The sequence below is a fragment of the Lonchura striata genome, chromosome 16 (assembly GCF_046129695.1).
Source record: "Lonchura striata isolate bLonStr1 chromosome 16, bLonStr1.mat, whole genome shotgun sequence".
Lineage (NCBI taxonomy): Eukaryota > Metazoa > Chordata > Aves > Passeriformes > Estrildidae > Lonchura > Lonchura striata.
In genome coordinates this window covers 3,886,242-3,901,792 of record NC_134618.1, presented here as the reverse complement: position 1 = coordinate 3,901,792, position 15,551 = coordinate 3,886,242, and the positions used below count along the sequence as shown (strand labels likewise).

At 40.0% G+C, this 15,551-nt stretch overlaps 1 protein-coding gene across 6 annotated transcripts in view; it reads right to left on the bottom strand.

Annotated features, from left to right (window-relative positions):
• Positions 1-15,551, bottom strand: part of CREBBP (CREB binding lysine acetyltransferase) — a 95,055-nt gene that overhangs the window by 70,508 nt on the left and 8,996 nt on the right. For 4 of the 6 annotated variants that reach the window (XM_021540803.3, XM_021540804.3, XM_021540802.3 and 1 more), the window contains exon 2: positions 10,511-11,223. In XM_021540803.3, the coding sequence (XP_021396478.2) occupies positions 10,511-11,223 (713 nt within the window). The remainder of the gene's footprint in view (positions 1-10,510; positions 11,224-15,551) is intronic. The other 2 variants (XM_021540805.3, XM_021540806.3) reach the window with 2 other exon arrangements.

Genomic DNA, 15,551 nt, shown 5'->3' with positions numbered 1-15,551 from the left:
AATCACATTTGATAATTAAATCATGATCTGGCTACCACTGCTCAGAGGAAGCCAAGCTCCAAGTCTCCCATCACTTTAAGCTAATTGCTATAACCAAGGCCTACCACAACAGATTCATGAAGCAATTACTGTCTTGTTCTTCAGCAGTAAATTAACTCAAATTAAAATACTCAAATGTCCAGGAATAACTGTAATTTACTTCATCCTTTATTATTAAAATTTGTTAAAACTAGAAATAAAATTTTTAAAATCCCATTAAAAAGAAGCCAGGTGTTTTATCACCACTAATAATACGATGCGAAATTCTCTTCCAAGCATTTCACAGTGGCCAAAGAACTTCAGTATTCCAAGGCCTTTTAAAAAAATGAACCTATGTTTCCCCACAATTAATGAAATACGAAAGACTAAATTTCATGGGAAAACCTTCTTTATGACTGAATATACAGAGAACAGATTCTTAACATACGTAACTGGAAATCAATTTTCCCAGGAAAAAAAAAAATCAAATGCTCATATGCCTAAACTGTATATATGCCTGAAGAAAGAAAATGTCTCCAAAATTCTGCACAAGCCTGAGTAGAAACACAATGGAATCTACTACAATTTCTGCACTCAGTATCACTGTTGTACTTATGAAGCAAAATAAAGCTGAGAAGGTTTACTTTGTAATGAGTGTCACCTCTGCAAACAACAACTTCAAAGCTCTAATGAATAATTAGCCACAATTGATCAATGCATTCCAATTGCTTCAAGAGCTTTTATAAGTGCCAAGCAGAGCAAGTGGCTTTCTTCAGATAAACAAGAATTACTCTTAGTATACAAGAACAGGAACTTAACAAGCCTCACAAAATTAACTATAAATGTTTCAAAGGTTTGTTTCATCACGAAAATCTAGTTTGGACATGAAGAATAATTCAACAATACTTAAGAAGAGAATTTTGAAAGGCTGAAATTCAGTGAAGATATGCCTCAACAGATACTCAATTGTATAGTCACAGGCCAAAATTTTTTTGAGTTAATTCCAGGAGAAGCTTCAACGTGTACTAAAACACATCTATGGTCATAGCAAAACACAGTTTTCTAACACAGGTTCCCAACTGAGTATCCTTGCCCTCCCCCAGTTCCTGCACTTAATCATCATTAAGCTGAATCAAAGTTTAGGAACAGTAGTGATAGGGGGCAATGTCTTCAAACTGAAAGAGGGGAACTTGACATCAGATAACTCCTCCCTGGGAGGGTGGTGAGCCCTGGCACAGGGTGCCCAGAGCAGCTGTGGCTGCCCCTGGATCCCTGGCAGTGCCCAAGGCCAGGCTGGACAGGGCTTGGAGCAGCTGGGACAGTGGAAGGTGTCCCTGCCATGGCAGGGGTGGCACTGGATGGGCTTTAAGGTCCTTCCAATCCAAACCATTCCATGATTCTGTGATTCTATAAATGCAGATTTCTATATCAAATTCAACCCAAAGTCCGCACGCCTTCCTTTATTTCCTGTACTGTGGATATCAGCCTTGCAGCCTGTACCCAACAGAATTGCCAGCTGTGTCTGCCAGCACCTCAGCAGCTCAGAAGTGCCTATAGTTGGCTGGAGACAGCCAAGGAAAGGGAGAGCAAGTTATGCTCCAAAAATTTAGTATTACAAGGAATAAGCTGTTGTGGTAAGAGAAAACAGTAGCACTATTTAAGAGGTTCTTTCCCCATTTATCTCCCAGCAGCTGGCCATGGATACATTATCAGGCAAGCCATAGAATGCAACATCCACAGAGGTGGCAGAAAGACAACAGTAGCTCTGGGGAGGAACAGCAACAGGAAGTATCTCCAAAATATAATGAAAAGAGATATTGTGTCCTTCCTTTACAGTGTATACTCTCCTTGACAGACATGAAGAGGCGTGACTCTAAAAGTAACTATACTTTTCAAATGCAGACAAGAAACAAACTTACACTACAGGTTACATTAAATACATTAAAAGAAACAAAAATCAATATTGCTTACTCCAAACAACTACTTAGTGCAAATACCACAGCCTGATATTAACTATGGAGAAATGTAATTATAAATAATTTACAGCGTTAAAATAATTTTAAAATAACTTTAAGAGCCAAATATGTTTGTTTTGAAACATCACAGTGACTTCAAGAGCTACTGTGACATTTCCAGCCCTTCTATAAAACATGTTCTCCTTGAAGATTTAACAACACCCATGAAGCTATTGAGACAGTTCTGAACAGGCTTTTAAACAAGGCAAGGTCTGATGGTTGTCTTTAAACAGGATTAAAATCGAACAGTTTAACAAACCAGGCCCGTACACACATTCCTCACTGACAGCAGCTGCACAGGGGATGATCCAGAAATGCTTTTTAACCCAAGATGCCCCATATCAGACTAAGGCAGCCACCACTGTTTGTTCCAAGAGAGAAATCTCATCTTCAACTGGTGGTGTTCCAACACTTGTCCATTACCAGGGTACAAAGATCCTCCCGTCCTAAAGGCAGTTATTTAATTAAGTCAATTTGCCCAACGCTTCAAAGAGCATTTGTTTTGTTTCCAAAACTCCCCTGACAAGCAGAGCAGCCATGCAGCCAGGGCAGCATTGTGCTGCAGTCACTTGGAGAACACAAATCCTTTCCATCCAAAACAGCAGCAGAGTGCTAAATAATCTATTTACCACTCTTCAAAAAAATCTATTTCATTTCTTTTGGCAATGATGGTCCTATATTTAACATGCTGTATTTTCATTATGATTCATTCTAAAACAAAGGCACTGTTGAACCTTTTTTAGAGCACAGCACACTGTTATTTCCCAAACTTAAATAGGATTTGTACATAGATACCAAAGAACACATCCATCATTTTGGGATTTGGGAATCTTCAGAACACGTAAGCACATTTTCAGGTGCTACTTACAGGTAGTTTTTGTAGCACCAGGAGTCCAAAATCATCTCAAGTCCTTATTAATCTAAATCTCAATTATGCAAAGCATTCCTGGCCTTAGAATTAAAGCCATTGCTTGGATTACACACAAACAGTTAAAACACAAGCAAGCTTAGTGTGCCACTTCACAGTCACAGAAATTTCTGTAGCAAAGAAAAATACTCTTTACTGTAATAGCAAGAAGGAGGAGGATGAGGAGGAGAAACATACTATTTACAGAATGGACAGTTACAGCAAATTGATGTCACATACAAATGGAATTCAGCTTCCAAACAAAAACCAACAGGTGTTTCCTCCAGACATTCACAAGAATAAAAGAAAATACCATTATATTCTGCCATTCCTTATTCTCAGCCCTGTAAACTAGCAATTGTGCCAGTAAGAATTCAGAATTATTTTTTTACATATAGAGGGAAAATGTGTACTGAAACACCTTTTCTAGTTTAATGTTAATCAAGGTGAACAATAATCTGGCCACTATAAAGCAGATTTAGGCATGCTTTGTGTAACCTCTTTTATTTTAACCCCTATGGAAATGAGTGGATTTCAAAATTCTGAAGTGCAATTTTCCAACATAATCTTTTTTTTTTTTTTTGCCTGATGGTTGAAGTGCCCTGTTTTCCTTGAACAAAGTGTTTTTCACTTGTGGAAGCTGCAAAAGGAGAATCTCCTCTCACTGTTTCCACTCCTGATCCATTTCTCACGAAGGCTGTCACAATTATCAAACTCTATGTAATCTTCCACGTTTCCTGCACTGCCTTTTTTCTAAAGAAACAGACCACCAGCATTTAGTTTCCAGACTACAGCACTGCTGGCTTTAACACATTTTTTTCTGTATGTCCTTCCAATTACAGGATTCCCAATATAATCATAGCTCACTGTCTAGTACAAACATTAAGTTTATCTTTTAAGTAAGGGCAAGATTTGAGACCTGCTAAAAGGTTTTTTCATCAGAAAGGCTCCTGTGAAATCATATCTACATGTGTGATTAGAGTCTATTAAGAAAATTACTGTGACACAGATTTCCTTCTGACTGAAGGAACCAGGCATTTCATAACTTCTACACACCAATGTTTCAGTTGGCAGTTTTTCTCCCTCCCAACATCTGAGTCATTTTCTACCTGGGTATTAAAACCCCCAAACTACAAACAGCAGCAGGAAGATATGTGAAAGCAGTCTGAAATCTAGAAAGATGTCATCTCAGTTACATCTATCAGTAAGGACCTGGGAGTTTCTGTCATTTTGACTAACCTGACAACACTGTAAATCTTACTTTTAATCAATGGCTTCCAAAGGAACTGGTGGATCTGTTAGTTTCACTCCCAAAACCTTCTTTCAGATAAACTTCTTATAAATAAACCCCACTCTAACAACAAAAAACTGAAGAATTACAAGACTCTAACCAATATAACTGATGGTTAGTGACAAAAACCTTAATGTTTGTGGTGTGTTATCACAGTAGAAAATAATGGCACAATTCTGCTCTGAAGAGATCCCATAACAATTTTTGTCAGCTGGCTGATAAGCCAGTGCAAGTGCACAGAGAGGCTTTTGGGTGTGAAGCAGGAGGAGAGGAAACTGAGCTCTGGTTTGTCCCCACCAAGGCTGAGTGCTCTGTTTCTTGCAGCCCTGGAGCCAAACTGAACCTTGATACCTGCAAAAGCCCCAGCCAGGTGCCTATCGCTTCAAAGATCTTCAATTACATTGCACAACTGAAAACAAGACTTAACTCATGTACTAGAAACAGGAAACAACTGAATTTTGGGTGCCAGGAGTAAGAGTTGTGGGAAGTGAGCTTTTTAAGTCACTAAATCTCTTTGACGTATCAGCAAGCTCATCTGTGGAGTAGCACTTTCCACGGTCATGTTTCAAAACAAAACTGCCTTGGAGACTTTCATTTTACTACGAGTCAGTGAGTTTTGCTATTATGTGTTTCTCTGTATTTATAGCTTTCTTCTGTTGTATTATTACACAAACACATATGTCTCACCTCAGTAAAAGTGCTGTTTTGGTGCTCTTTACTCATCAGAGAATGGAGCAGCTACGGTGGAGTCTGTAGCATTATTAGGAGTGCCCTGGAACTGGGAACCAGCAATGTTTGGAATATGATTTGGACTGGCTACTGGTGTTTGCCAGAGGCATGGTCTGCTAGGAGACAGGCAGCTTGGCAGCCGAGCATGGACAACTCCGTGGATGAGAAGCAAATTAACTGCAAGTCATGTTAAAACAATTCAGGCAGAATTCAGACAGATTGAGAGCCACCACAGAAACAAACAGCACCAGCAGTTTGCTAAAACACACAGAGCTGCAAAGGAATGAGAACATCTTCAGCTGACTTAATTCACAATCAGCAAGCGTATCTAAATCTGGTACTCAGCAAGAGCAACTGGGGGATCTGTTTAAATAAATAGCTGACTTCATTTTTTCTCATCACAAATTTTCCTTACCACAGTTTCCCCACCACACCGAGACAAGTAACGTAACCACATACACAGCTCTTTAACATGGCTCATTATCATAATTAATTTACTCAAGATTAATTTCCAGCATCAAAACACAACCCAGTGAGCAGCACAGGGAGCAAAACTGTGAATGTGCTTGTCCAAGGCACATGTATTAGACAGACACCCTGCCTGGAAACAACAACAGAATTCACTTCTTTTATAGCTCAACATTAAAAAGCCCCAAGACAACAGGCTATTCTTTCGGTGGAAGTAAAAAGTGCTTTTACTGGTTTCTGAAGTTTACTTCTGGTAAGAGTTCCTCCTCCTCTTTAGGCAACCTACTCTTACTGAAGCATACACTGCCATGTGGCTATTCCGACTGAAATCAAGTTGAAAACATGGACTGTCCAAACAAATTAGGCCAATACCATTTAGAGGAAAAAACTGTTCTGCGCTCATAGGCAAAAACCCAGCAGACCAGATCTAGTTTTGCACAGTCAGTGATTGTTTTGAGTCTGTTCAGGTTTTGATGCCAATCCCACTGCTGGTACCAGCTTCCAGTAGAGCTTAAAAACATACACAGAGGTAAGGAAAACTCATCTCTTGCACAAAGCACTAAGAACTCTGTATTTAAACTCCCTGCTACCTCCTGGAATACTACACTGGAAGATCTGCCAACCAGATCAGCTTTTCCATCAGTTTCTCTCTGCACAAAGGTTCTATTTCATTTCAATATAAGTATTTTCCTTCAGAGTTTTCAAAACAGGTAGATTGAAGTTACTCAAAATCTTCAATCTTCAAAAAGGTATCCTCAAAAAAACCCCAAACAACCATTAATGTTGTAAACCTCATAACTAGGTATGAAAATAAACAACCATTTTCTTTTCATCTCTTTACAGATTCAGTCTGACCAAACAATTTAATCTTTTTTATTGGCATACAGAGCCCAATAATGTTTGATTAAATGTGCCTGCCTTTTGGAAGGAAAGCTAAACTTTGGGTAGGCTTAATGGTCCTATAAAGAAAAATACTTTGAAAGGAGCCCCCAGAAAGCTGTATCTTCACTGCGCTTTAACAGCAATACCTTCTGCAGATTATCAGCCATGCACAACTCCAGATTTTTTCCTTAATTTCTGCTGCTGGGTACCAGAATATCCTTGTTGGAGTGACAGGACTCTGAAGTCACTGAAGAAAACGGGGACTCCTTTTACAGAATTGTATGAGGAGGCATTATAGCTTAGAAACACATGGAAAAGAAAACACTCAAGAGTTCTCTCATCTGAATAGGACTTCACCACTTCTTCAGGGAAAGAGCAGAAGCAATAGGTAGGGGAATCACAGTCCAAAACCAACACAGGACTAAAAGGAAGCCTGAGAACCATACAGAATAAATGGGAACTTCCCAACATCTTTTTCTAACTTTTCACAGGCTCTGACAGGTGTACTAGACATGGGGAATGCATCTCAGCAAGAGACTCTCTAACAACTCATCAGAAGAAACACAACTTCAAGCCCTTGCCAGCCATAAAGAACAGGAAGGTTTCATCTCCTTCACTCGGAAAAGATGAGCTCCCACAGCAACAGGAGAGTGTCAGGCACGAGCATGTCTCCAATGAAGTGCTCATTCCTATGGAAGCAATGACCATCTGCTGAGTTTTGCTACTGCTTATCACATCCAACCACCAGCAATCTTAAAAAAACACCTCTAACAAGATGTTCTAGATGGTTTGAAAGTGTTTTCTGGACTTAATGGACTCAACAAAAAATATGGTACACTACAAAAGGGCAATTCATTACTGCTGGAAATGACTGTGACAAGATGATCTGTTCCTCCACTCCTATCAAGTAATAATTGTTCAAAGACAAATCCTTTCCTCTTTAAAGCTGATTTCCTAAGGAACTTCAACACAGTCCAATAAAAATTCTGCTTGTACTGTCATCCAAGAAAACAGGGCCACAACGCCACAATTACAAGCAAAATTGTTACAGCAAAGACTGCCAGTGAAGAGAGCAGAGACCGACACAGTATCATGGAAGAGATAGTTCCTCAGAGGCTTCCAGGTATCTCAGAAAGAAAAAAATCACCCATTTTTGGAGTATCATGTGAAATCTTTGCTCATATCTCTATAGATTGATGAAGTATTGTACTTTAATTTCTCCTTGCCAATGGAAGAATAATTGTCTTGATATCAGCACCTTCTTGCCCTCTGACACTGAGAATTAGTTATTTTCCACTCCTGTTTGAAGAAGTTAGAGGTAAGGTTTATCTCCACCTTTGGCTCATGCAAGCACAAGAACATAAGCCTCAGTCACCCTGCTCAGTTCTGCCTTAAAACAGCAAGTCCAGACCAAAATTAACAACCATGGTGATGATGATCCAGATGAAATGAATCCTTGCAATTTACGAGATCAGGTGAAGGCACCAGATTCTGGATATTTTTCCTTCTTTTCCTCTTAATAGAAAGAATGCTTATATAAACACAGCACAACAAACAAAACCAGAAAAAGGAATGGATTGATTAGTCACACACTAAAAAAGGATTAGAACCAACCACCACAGAAGCAAGGTCTTGCCCAACAAAACTGGTCCCAAACCATAAAGGGTCACGAGTTCCCCACACTGCATATAAACATACTGAATTGAGAAAAATGGGCTACTGAGCTGTACTTGAACAACAAGGCTGGTCAAGAGATACACATCAATTATGTTTAATGTAATTAGAAGATCTTGCTTTGTAAAGTTATTTTAGGTATTTTTTTGCATTTGTACTTCATTGCTCATTCTTTCCCTCAGGATATTGCTACAGTCATCACCTAGAGAATTTCCATCCAGCCTTGACACAGATACAGCAGGATGGCAGCTACATTTTAAGCCCTTCAGTCAAGTTGGGCACGTTCACTATTAGGTAGATCAGCTGCCTCAACACTTTTATTACAGCTCTTTAAATCTTTTAAGCTGTACACATTAAGTGGTAAACACCAGGGAATCAGGAGGTGAAAAAACAAACTAACCCAAATTTTCCTTCAGTAGAAATTTCAGTTTCAGAAGAACAGACAAACTCACTGAAGTGTTTCTTTGCTTTTCTTAAAAGCTTTCCTGAAGCATCAATAAGAAAAAGCTAACACACAATCATGGCTGATAATCCTATTAGGACAACAAACTGGGGGATGGGGAGAGACTGGAAAAGGATACCAATCCTCAAATGCCAACTAAGAAAATGGCAAAAATAGAGAACACTGCTGCTTGGCACAAGAAAATTCAGGGAGCAAGTATTTGTTCCAAAATGGAAACAACAAAATCTTTGTGTAAAACACTGAGCTCACATGCTCTCTTTACTAAGAGAAAAATAAGATGTATATAAAGTAAATTTTTTTACAGAAACACAACACTTTTAAGCTTCATCTTATTCAACAAGAGATGGAGATCTGGAAGACATCAGTTTTCCTGTTTTACTTGGCCAGGTTTTGAAAATTATTTTCTTTTAAGTGCACCTTCAAAGAAGCACCATTTTATCACTCATGCTGTCTTGAAACAGTCCTTTCACTACTCTTTTCCAGTGTACTCCTTGCTCAAGTCAACTTCACTTTGCTTCCTGCACATGTGTAACTGAGGCAGTCTGGGTCCCTCTCCAAGCTGGTGAATCCATTTGCAGCTGGCAACAGGCTAAGCCTGAAGTCTTTGAAATCTGGAATTTGTCTGAGTTCTGGCCTTTACTAGAGGTGGGTTTGTTTAAAGTAAATCAAGACCTCACAGAACCTCCCCCATCAGACTCACACAGACTATGTCAGCAAGTCCTTTGCTTTGGGGTAATTCTGCTTCAGTTGGTTCACACAAAACTGAGTAGTGACTAGGAAAAATCTACTCCTAAGAACTTAGGTATCTGTAAGTTCACAGAAATAAGCCAGATAAATAGAATTCCTCACTCTTCCCACAAATTTCAAAGGAAAACAAAAGAAGATAAGCTGACTCTCTTTCAGTGCAAACCAATCATTTTCCACACAACAAAATTAGCTGTCTCCAGCCTCCAAAACAGTTATGTCAACTTTCAGCTGCTCTGACCTTCACTCGTAACATAAGTATCTCTTCCTTAAAGTAGAAGCATCTCTTCACTTCAGAGATTGCTTTTTATGGGTTTTATTTTTTAAAGGTTAAAATTAACTATACAGTACTCCACAGTGATGTGAGCATCTCTTCAGAGTACAGGACAAACACTTTCATGTCAGACAATGCAATTTTTTTCCACAATTACTAACACATCAATGAATTAACATTTACATGTTGATAAACTACAGTGACAACAGCTACTGATGTATGAATAGATAAAATATCAGAGATAAAAATTGACCTTTTTCTACATATCAGAACATGGTGGGTTTGCCATCAAAATTTCATGAAGGAACTGTACCAAAATAACCCAGATGAGAGATAAGGCACAGGGCAGGAGGAGCAGCAGTCAAAACACTGCTCTAAGCTCACACCTGGAAAACAAAGAACTAAAAAGCAATAACTGTATCAAACAGGGACACAGAGCCCTGCCCCAGGACAGAAGCAGATATTTCCAGGTATATATATTCCCTGCCCTGATTTGCAATGGCCACCAACTTAGGCTCTTGCCCTTCCCTTTCACAGCTTGCATTAGCTTGGCAATCTATGTGAAATTTATTGTTTCCAGATTAGTTCCTCTGTATTTAAAAAACATTCGCTGCTGCACGGCTGACAGTGGTCCTTGACAAAAGGAGCAATTGCTACACCTCCCTTCAATTTCCAAGTGTTCACATTGTTTTAGAAGATGGCGTTGTCTGGCAGGTAAATTGAGATCCTGCACACGAGAAATCATCTGCTTCCTTTCTGCAGGATTATGCTACTCTTTTCTAATTCACTCTGCTAAGATACTTTCCAACTTTTCACTTAGAGGATGTCTTTTTCAACAATTGCTTTCATTTTTGATTACATGAGAAGAACTGCTTCAATTATCTCCTTTTCACAATAACACTGGTGACTGAAATGGGTAACTACAGACTCAAGAAAGCATATCCTTTAGTTCTGTCCCAGAAAAGGATCTACTGTGTTTCCTAAATACCTGTATGGAAAAAAAACAAGTGCAATAAATAGAATACAGTAAATGGCATGTACATACTTTAGTAATTGCTCCTGTCTGTGCTGTGTTCAGCCCGGTGTGCCCAGCCATCTGTGGAGATACTTGGGTTAAAGTCTCTGCCAGCACACTGCCTGCATTCCCCTGCATGGCAGGGGCAGAATATTGCATTCCTGCTCCCCTTCCTCTTCCAGCTGCCCCAAGAGATCCATTCATTACCTGCCCTTGTCCTTGCTGAGGCTGATTCATTAAACTGTGACCAGAATTACTGTTGAGAAGACTCTGGTGTGTCTGACTGAAATTAGTATTCATACATATCCCAGGTCCAGTCTGCGATGTCGCAGGGCTGCTCGTCACCATTCCCACTTGTTTTTGTGCTTGAGAGTTCAGAGTTTGGGATGCAGGTGTGGTAGGTCCAGAGGTGCTGGCTGCTTGCTTGGCCAGGCCCGGAGCAGAGGAGTCCCCTGGGTTCAGCGGGCTCTTACCCATGGCACCCAGATTGCCGATGTTCGCGCTGTTCGGCTGCCCTTGCACCTGAGCACCGACTCCCTGCTGCACGGGGCTGCTCGAGTTCACATTGCCAATTCCTGGGTTTAAGGAAGAGCCGCTGCTTCCCCTCAGAAGTTCAGAAAGTTGTTTGTGTTTGGAAGCCGCATCTGGAACGAGGTTCCCACTGCTATTTAAAAGGCCCAACTCGCCATTGGGGATCAGCTCATCAGGAAGATCATTTTCCAAATCAAACAAAGATCCGAAATCTACAAGTTAAAACAGAAACACGGGTGAGAAAACATGACAAATGAGTAGCTAAAATATTTATCTTTGCTACTTTGTACCAGGGTTAACAGTGACAGGCATTTAGGATGCTTTTACCCGAGACTAAGAAGTGAGTGAGGGTCCCTGTGACACAAACTCCAGAGCCTTTCAGAGCACAGTCATCACACACTGTGCACACACAACCACGCAGGGCACAGCAGTGGCCAATAAACAGGTTTTCTGGCATGAATTTTGACAAAATGAAGCTTAAGAAAACTAAGGTGGCGTGAATACAATTATCTAATCTAATGCTTAAATTTCCCTTGTTTTGGCTAAAAGATGAAGGCAGAAATAACAACAGATTTTTTTCCTATTGATTTACTCTCCCAAAAGAGCAATTACATCACTTTTCCAACCTCCTCTGTAATCCCAAGCCACCGCATCTCACCCAGCAATTCCACCTCAACCCTGTCATTTATGTCTGCACAGGGCCAAAGAACATCTTCCAGCACTGCTTCAAAACTTCACCAAAGAACAACAATGATTTTCTCAGCAGTTTGATCCCAGTCTCACATATAAAGACATTTAAGATCAGCTTCTAGTCATTGATTTGTACCATGATCTGCTACCTCAGAAGATCCCGAAAGGGACTCAGCATTTTCTCCTTGTAATGCCTCTTGAATCGAGTCACTGCTCGATTCCTGAACAGCTCAAATAATTCAAATTGCTCTGTAAGTGCCCAGCCTTCATTTATCATGCCCAATATTGACAGAGGTAATCCACACACTTTCCAGATGAGCAAAATAAATCAATCAAATCTTCATTAAGCCACTTGAAGGAACAGCTCTGCCTGGCTGCAACATCCAGACTAATAAAAAAGTGGCGGGGCTTTTTTTTTTTCCCTTTAAAGGACCAACTCAGATTCACTAAAATATTTATTGCACATTATAAGTAGCATCTGCGTAACAAGGTTATTTTAATATGTAACTAAACAATAGAATGTTACTTCACTGTATATGGGTACTTCCATGTGAAAATAAAAGTTACATATTTGAAGACATAAGGACAGGCACATATTTATAAACACCTAAGCAGACCAGCCTCAATATACCAGAGTAGCTGCTCAAACATGCAACACATCTTGGAATAATTTTCCAATTCAAGGATGTGAACTAAAACCACCACTTCTCACTGTAACATAAATGCATGAAAACATTATTTTGCCCCCCAGGCCAGCCCTGACAAACCCCAGTCCTTCACACTGAGCAACAAAACACATTTTTTCCAGGTTAGAGCAAAGAAGAGTTATTTACTTAAAAATGACATTCCAAAGGCTTCATTGTTTTAAAGTTTAATTCACTCTTCAACCACAAAAAGTTGGTACAAGATCCAGGCTGCAAAAATTATGTAAGATGGTACACTGAAAAGAAGCAACAAACCTCAAGCAACACAAACTGTATCACAAAGCACAGATGCATCACCAAGCCATCTCAGCACACTTTAGTGTGATGCATTTTATCGGCATGTGCATTTCCAATTTAACCTAACTGAAGAAAAATTAATAAAAATGGTCAGACTTGCAAAGCCTAGTGAATTACATAAACAGGCACAGTAAACAAAGACAAAAATATGGCTAATTCTGGCTAATAATTCTGGCTGTTTTGAGGTGCTCAAAGCACCACATCCTTCAGGGACCAACATCACCTACTGGAGTCAATAATCCTTCCAGGACTGCATGATGTCGGCTGTGACAAATACACCCTGCTCAGAACAGAGCCCCTGTCCCTTCCAAGCAGGCAAGGAACAAGCCAACATTTCATTTAGCAAGATTCATTAAAGTATTTTTAATTTCTCTTACTTGCTGCCTTTCCTTTCAGGTCTTTAGTTCATCTTTCCTGCTTGTCTTCTAGAAAAATTCCTGCTGTACCTTTGACTCCATGATTGCTTCATCCCTCCTCCACTTTCCCACACAACATCTTGACACTGACCATGCTGCAGTCTGCCACTTCCTATACATTTCGGTTCTACTTTCCCTCTTCCAAGATTTCCCTATTTCAGCTGGAATGCTGGGAGCCTCTGCCACTGGCAGTGGCTGCAGCTGAAGCCTGACCAAAGCAATCTGCCCGTGCATCACCAGGGGTGGAACCGGGGCTGAGGCTTCGCCTCAAACGCCTCTCACCACCCCAGCTCTCCCCAAGTTCAAGGTTTACAGTGCTCATTACCCCCAACTTCTGTAAATCCCACAAAAAGGTGTTCTTCCAAGCTTCTGCACCAAAATTGTTTCTATTTCATGGACAATAGATGTGTGGGTGCAGGGATAAGGGCACAGAAGAAGAGACAAAATGTGAAGGGGGAAGATGTTGCTGTGGCTTAAAGAGTAGTTTTTTCCAGCTGTATTTCAAAATTGGATGCTGGAGTATAAATGCTTGATTTGTTTTTTTGCTTGGCTAGCTGGACTCTCTCAGTCTTGCCAGTGCCAAGAACTGGAAATGTTTTTGCAGTTTACAAAAAAGAGTGAAGAAAGCATTTGGGAATATTGCCACTTAAAACCTGAAATAATCTACCACTCCTAAGCTCCTGTAAGAAGGCCGTACATTAAGGTTAGACATGGAAAATGTACTGCTCTGCCAGCAGGAAAATAAAAAACAGGTAAACAACTTAACACAATGGTCCTGTAAAAATTCACCAAGAATTCAATTGTTCAGGCAATGATTAATCATCTTCTTTTATATTTCATCAGAGTCATGCACATTAAAACCAGCAACACAAGACACATTTTACAACGGTTATAAAATACAACAGAAAACAAAAATCTACTTGAGCATGTCTGCAACAAATCCATAAAGATAAGAGATTGTCTTGGCAGTTATAAAAAGAATAAGTATATTTACACACATATAAAAATCTGCCATAATAAGAACATGGCCCATTTCTACTGACAGAGAAATGAAAAGCAACTGCAGTCCCTCCATCCTCACAAGAAGAACAGAATTGATCCCATTCTCAATGCTTCAACTGTTTCTTAAAGGCAGCTACCAGGAGGCTAAAAACCAAGGGATGCCTTTGCTGTTTCATGCAGTTACCTGAAGCAATGGTCAGAGAACACCTTTGCTGAGAAGTCCCACCAAGCTTTAACCTGCTCCATCCTCAAAGCTGCCATGCACCCAGCACACATCAGAGCAGGAAAAGTGGTTTGGATTTTAAAGGAAAACAGATTCCCTAAACCCAAAAGGCACATACCTCTAACTCAGTGCTCATGAAGCAGCAGAACTGACTAAGGCTGCAGAGATTCACCTCTCGTGTCTTGTCTCCAACACAGCACTTCTGATCCTCATACTTTTCATTACCTCTGTCACATAAACCCAAACGTCCTCTTAACAGCAGAGCACCAAAAAACCAGATATTACATTTTCTGGAAGGCACAGAAAAGCACTAGGCAAGTACCACACCCCCACTCTTTCCAAAAGGCTCCTTCTCCAATTTGAGCATTCTGTGTTCCTCAAGCAGCTATTTTCACACATAGAAGATAACCACACTTAAGACAGTTTCTCTCCTAATTTCAGTCTTATGAGCTTAAATGTCACAGTTTTCTGCCTTCCTGGACAACACTTTCAGCAACCAGAATTAAAAAAAAAACATGTTCTGTTTCCTTCAAGGCCTTCTCAAAAGAAACTGCTGCAAAACTCTGCTGCATCCTGAAGGCAGAACATTCTCAGCTGTACAACTGCTTGCGACTGTTACTGGGAGACTTTCCTAATATACATATTCAATCAATTAACTTGTTTCAATGTCACCATTTTTTCCCCTTTAGCTCATCCTGGAGAGGTGACAAACATTCTAAGGTGTTTCATTATGTGTCTTATTATCTCAAATGTATCTCACAGCAAGCAGGAGAAGAACTATCAAATTCAGTTTTATTTTTTACTGCATAATCTTTGCTTGAGACGTGACTGGGAGTTTCTCCTGTCACAAACTGACTGCTCGTGGCACAGAGCAGACACTGAAGTCCAGCACACAAGCAGTATTTTCACCATGCCTTTCATGCCAACATAGCTGTTACATTTCAGTGAGCCCAATTTTGTTTTGTAAGACTTCTTTCAATCACGTCAGACCCCAGCAGACAAAGCCTCAACAGTTCAGAGCTCCAGCCATTCCCTAAAATTCACTGTCAGGTAGCTCCCCCTCAATAGCCACACTGTGTGGCACAGTCAGCAATTACCACATCCATTCCAACTTCCTATTGAGGTTTGAGGATTCTGTAATTTATTGTTTCACAAAAGAAAATTATTGTATTTAATGTTTTAGAATAATTAAACAACCCGTTCATGGA